The sequence below is a fragment of the Notolepis coatsorum genome (genome assembly GCF_963971535.1).
Source record: "Notolepis coatsorum genome assembly, chromosome: 11".
Lineage (NCBI taxonomy): Eukaryota > Metazoa > Chordata > Actinopteri > Aulopiformes > Paralepididae > Notolepis > Notolepis coatsorum.
In genome coordinates, this window is record NC_140175.1 from 90386912 (window position 1) to 90392244 (window position 5333).

The following is a 5333-nucleotide window of genomic DNA, read 5'->3' on the forward strand; positions in this document are numbered from 1 at the left end:
ATTTAGCCTGTTCTCATTGGCTTCCTGTCTCTCACATTCCAACTCCAAGGTGTCTGGTGCTGCTGGCCCCTGTTCTGGAGAGAGGCTGAGAACCTGTCTCCACACTGTCTATTGTACAGCAGTGGTTCTCAACGTGGGGCCTGGGGTCCTGTAGTCGCCCTGGAGGGGCTTCCGAGGGGTCTCCTCCTGCGAAATGACTAATTGAGCCATTTTACCGTTATTTCATTTGGAAGGATTTATAACAATTAGAGAAGAAGAATGAATTGGTATCACTGTTATCTCTCTCTATCTACAGTAGAGTCAGCCCTGGGCTTCCTTTGCCACGGCCCCACACTAAATCCTGGGGACTGGGCCTCAATCTGGCCCTGAAACAGGTATAAACACCAACAGAATGTTTGCATTTTCGATGTATTTCAGGGTGGGGTGCTCCATCCTTTAGAGCGCCCCCTTTAGGCCTAACCGAGAATGTGGCCCTTAAGCTAAAGCTGCAGGTATAACTGCTAACATGATACAAATGGTAAATGGTGCATTACTGCATTTATATAGTGCTTTTATCCAAAGCACTTTACAATTTGTTCCTCACATTCATCCATTCACTCACATTCACACACCGACGGCAGGGGCGTCAACCTGCTCATCGCGAGCAATTAGGGGTTAAGTGTCTTGCTCAAGGACACTTCAACACGCTGCCCGGGAGGAGTGGGAATCAAACCGGGAACCTCTGGATTACCAGACGACTGCTCTACCTCCCGAGCCACTGTCGCCCCCAAGTAACTGTCTGCAGTTCATTAGTTACCATAAGGACACATGGAATAATTCATGACACAGTAAAACCACAAAAAGAAAGGCTGAGACGTGGGCGTTATTGTGTGAAAATATATTTACAGTTTATTGATAGATGCAAATAGGCGCTGCTCACACTAAATAGGATTGGATAGATAACCTGTTCACCGGTTAGTCACGAGTTCATGTCTTCTTTTCAACACAACAACAGCAGTGGAATAACACCAGCGAGTGGACTGTTTAATTCTTGCAGCTCTGGGGCCTCACAAGGAGACTCTGTATGGAAGGGACACAGCTCATAACGTGAAGCTTCCTCAGCAGCCGCGCTGCGGGGAGGCAGACGGCAAGCTTAACCACCACTGCTCCGGAAAACAAACAAACAAAAACCTAATAACTTCTGAAACGAATAACACAAGTAAACATAAAAACAAATGAAGGCATTCCAGTGACTACTACGGGATTACAAAACGGTTGGAAATCATAAATATTTATTCTCACCGCGGTTCGTTATCGGCGGCTATTTTAAGACCTGCTTGGGCTCACTTTTCCTCCGTCCTGTATCGTCTACACATCTCTATACAAAGTTCCTGCCTGTCGCCGGAAAACACTGTGAAAGTCCAGTTTCACAAATATATATCGAGGAGGAAGGATTTCAAAACATTTTTAGGTACATTTGGGTTCTCAGGTCACTGTGACATAATACAGAGAACAAAAGGCACTGTGACACGAGTCATAGTATTAAACAACTGAAACAACACAAGCCATAAATGTGAGGGGAAACCAGGCTAGAACAGGACAGCAGTGGCACCAACTAACGTTGCCAATCGTTTCAACAATCCAATCATATTTTAAGTGGCGTCAGTCAGTGTTGTAGTCGAGTCACTAAATCTCGAGGCCCCAGTGTTCGAGTCCGAGTCCAAGCCTGTGTCACCAAAGAAGAGCCTCTGGGGTCGAGTCCGAGTCCAAGTCATCCAGGTTGAGTCCACTCCACTCTGGCAGTCAAAGAGCTGACGTACAAATAAAGAAAGGTCTACATTAAACATAAATGACACAGCGGTCACCGTTTCAAAGGGAGTTGATTTACTTTGTGACACAATAGCCAAACAAATGCACTAGCCATCAATATCTTATGCCAAATGATTAGGGCCTATTACAAAAAATAAAAAAAAATAAAAAATGTAATAACTATTTATCACTTAACAAGTCTGAGTCCTCGTCTGCACCTTCCGAGTCAATGCTCGAGTCCAAGTCCAAGTCTGAGTCATCAGTGCTCAAGTCCAAGTCGAGTCACGAGTCCTGGACTCGAGTACTACAACACTGGCGTTAGGCAGCATAGGTTATGATTAGTTACAGAGATTAGACTTTGCTTTAGTACGCAGCAGCACCGCCTCTCAAGGTAATGTAAAACACCATGTCCTCCACCATGGCCGCCCTGGTCGACGCTGTAAAAGCACAGCACAACCACCTTCTACCGAGAAACAGACGGTCATTGATTCGAAACAGGTGGATCTGTTTTGCGAGATACAAGCCACTCGATGGAAGTCGCTCGTGCGCCTTCGACGAACGGATAGAGCGAACGGTGCGACTCTGCATGTGACCCCCGTGTTTACATATAGCTAGTTATTAGACCAATATGAACATTAGCGACACAGTCAAGAAGATACAGTGAAACAATATCACGTTGAGCTGGCTGACACTTGAAAGAGGGAAATAGAATATGAATGACGTAATAGAAGGCCTGTTTGGAGCGGGTAAAATGCTTCGTTGATAAATACACGAGATATGGTATCAACAGCGAAGTCTCAGTACGGCGCACACTGTACACCCAATCAATACTGCTCACATGTCCATATTGAGTAGGCTGTTTATTTGTCTCAGTCTCCATGGCACAAAGTAATCCCTGTTTCCATTGGAAGACTTCAGTGAGTTTGTCCATCTCCGCCCCCTGTGCCGTCACTGGTCAGTATCCTGCAGGTTTAGCAGCTCACTCTGCTCAGTACCTGAGGTAAACCGACAAGTCTGTGGCTAAGTAGTGTGTGTTGGATGTAAAAGGTACGGCGTGGACGGGAAGGTCGATGCACGGCTCTCATGCACCACGCGGCCATAGCGCAGACAGATAGGCAGGCAGGTTCACATTATCTCCTATTGGGGGGGGGGTCTCTGGTGTCGTCTGGTTGGTGTCTAGATATCAGTATGTCATCGCTGGTCTCTCCCTCTCGCGTTAATAAACACACACACACACACACACACCACTCTCTCACAGCCACATGGAGCCCCGTCACTTGAAGGAGTAGAGCAGCTCGGCGGTGTGGCAGAGGGACAGGGGGTGGGCGGAGGAGAAGTACTGACAGCAGAGCCAGTCCTCCAGCTCGGCGTTCCTCTCGGGCTCCAGCGAGCGCTCTGCGAACTTCATCATCAGCAGTGCCCGCTTCACGTCCAGCCAGTTGAGGAGGCCCTCGTGGCGGGAGCCCTCCACCAGGCCCCCCTCCCCGGGGCCTCGCCTCTCCCACTGCTGCTCCATCAGGTCCTGCCTGGGCCCCCACAGCAGGCTCTGCAGCACGCGCTTGGCGTCCTGGATGTGGATGCGCTTGATGGGGTCCGGCTGCAACAGGAGGCGGGCCAGCCTCTGGAGGCCGGCCGAGTAGATGGAGACGGCGGGGATGAGGGGCAGGTCGTCGCAGCGGTAGTCCTGCTCCTTCAGCGCCGGGCTCACCTCAAACGGGTTGGCCTGGTGGAGGAGCTCGTAGATCAAGATGCCCGTCTGGAACTCGTCGAACTTGCGGTACTGGGCGGCCGAGACGATCTCGGGGGCCAGCCGGGCGTGGTCGCGCTTCACGCGCGGGTCGGCGCTGGCCGAGGCCGCGTCCTCCGCGGAGCGCCGCTTGGCCTTGGCGAAGTTGCTGATGAGGAGGCGCGGGAGGTGACGCTGGTCGTCCGCGGCACCTGACCCGTTGACGGCGGCGCCGGCGCCGTTGACGTTTGTGTGCTGGTGGCTCTGCGGCGTCTGAGCCGGCGCCGCCGCCGCCGGGGGCCGCCGGTGATGCGGCACCAGCAGGAGGTTCTCCAGGCAGAGGTCGCGGTGCGTGACCCCGTGCTCCTTCAGTGCTCCAGGCCGTTGCACAGCTGCAGGAGCAGGAAGCAGACCCGCCGCTCGTACACCTCCGGCTGGGACCGGTGGAACGCCTCCCACTCCCGCGCGAAGTCGGCCGCGCTCTGCTGCGGCACCTCCCTGGCGATGACCACCACCCGCTCGCGGTCCGAACTGCTGGCCGGGGCAGAGGCGGGGGGCGGGGCTGGGAGGAGGAGGAGGAGGCGGGGGGCGTGGTGGGCAGGGAGACCTCGTCGGGGGGCAGCATGCTCTGGGGCACACAGGCGTTGAAGTGGCCACAGTCCTGCTGGAGGTTGAAGTGGGCGGGCATGGTCTGCTGCACCGACAGGCCGTACAGATGGCCCTGCTTGGCCTCCACAGACGGGCTCTTACAGATCTGGAGAGAGGAGGAGGGAGGGAGGGAGGGAGGGAGGGAGGGAGAGAGAGGAAGAGAGGGACAGAAGGAGAGAAACCCAAAGAGAGAGAGATGACAGAGAGGGTGGAAGGACAGGGACAGAAGAAAGGCATTCTTGTTAGTAAGGTTGCAGGTCATTCCAATTCAATTCTACATCTCATTCAGTCAAGGCCAGTTCCTGGATGCCGGTTTAAGCCTAATCCTCGACTGAAAAGCATATTAAAAAAAAATAAAAAAAAAGAGATGGCTCCTCATAGAGTCCTTTAGAATCCAGGGGGAGAGGGGGGGGGGGGGGTGCGGCTGGGCTCATTTGTGTCTAGGAAACCATCAAGCGCCTCTCTGTGCTTGAAAGCTCTTCAAGGCAACGGGTGAATTGAAACCACAATATACACTCACAGAGGGGATCTCGACATGAAGACCCCAACGCGGATGTGTGATTTGTACACACACACACACACACACACACACACACACACACACACACACACACACACACACACACACACACACACACACACACACACATACACACACTAGCCTCCTTCCACAAAATGTAAATGTGTTCTCAATCTGTGGTGCGAGTCATATACATGTAATCTGTGCCTTGTGGGGGATGGGATGATTATCTGTTATTATCGGGTTTTAAAGCCAATGTTCACGTTGCTCCAACATGTTGGTACTGTAGACTCACGGTCTTACAGTCTGGCTGCAAGTCTGGGTGAATCACTATATTCATGTAGAAGAAATCAAACAACGCCACACTCAACAAACGCAACTACAGAAACACACACACACACACACACAAGCATTACAGGGTGATTAATTCTAGCCTCTGCCGATTGCAGTCTTATGATTGACATTTGAGATGGATGATTTCATACGCTGTGACGCCAGGGCTACCACTGTGTGTGTGTATGAGTGTGTGTTTGTGTGCATGTGTTGTAGGCCTTGACAACAGGGGTGTGTCTGACTGTAAATCCAGCCTGGCATGTAAAGATTATGGGCCCAGAGACATTAAGCAAGAGCATGGGCACACGCGACTGCAAT

The 5333-nt window shown here is 51.9% G+C and overlaps 1 protein-coding gene across 1 annotated transcript in view; it reads right to left on the reverse strand.

Moving 5' to 3' along the window:
• Nucleotides 1-875: 875 nt before the first annotated feature.
• Nucleotides 876-5333, reverse strand: part of prag1 (PEAK1 related, kinase-activating pseudokinase 1) — a 30437-nt gene continuing 25979 nt past the window's right edge. Inside the window, 3 exon segments of the mRNA XM_084325291.1 lie at nucleotides 876-3885; nucleotides 3888-4073; nucleotides 4076-4268. Of these exon segments, the coding sequence (XP_084181417.1) occupies nucleotides 3062-3885; nucleotides 3888-4073; nucleotides 4076-4268 (1203 nt within the window). The 3' untranslated portion in view covers nucleotides 876-3061.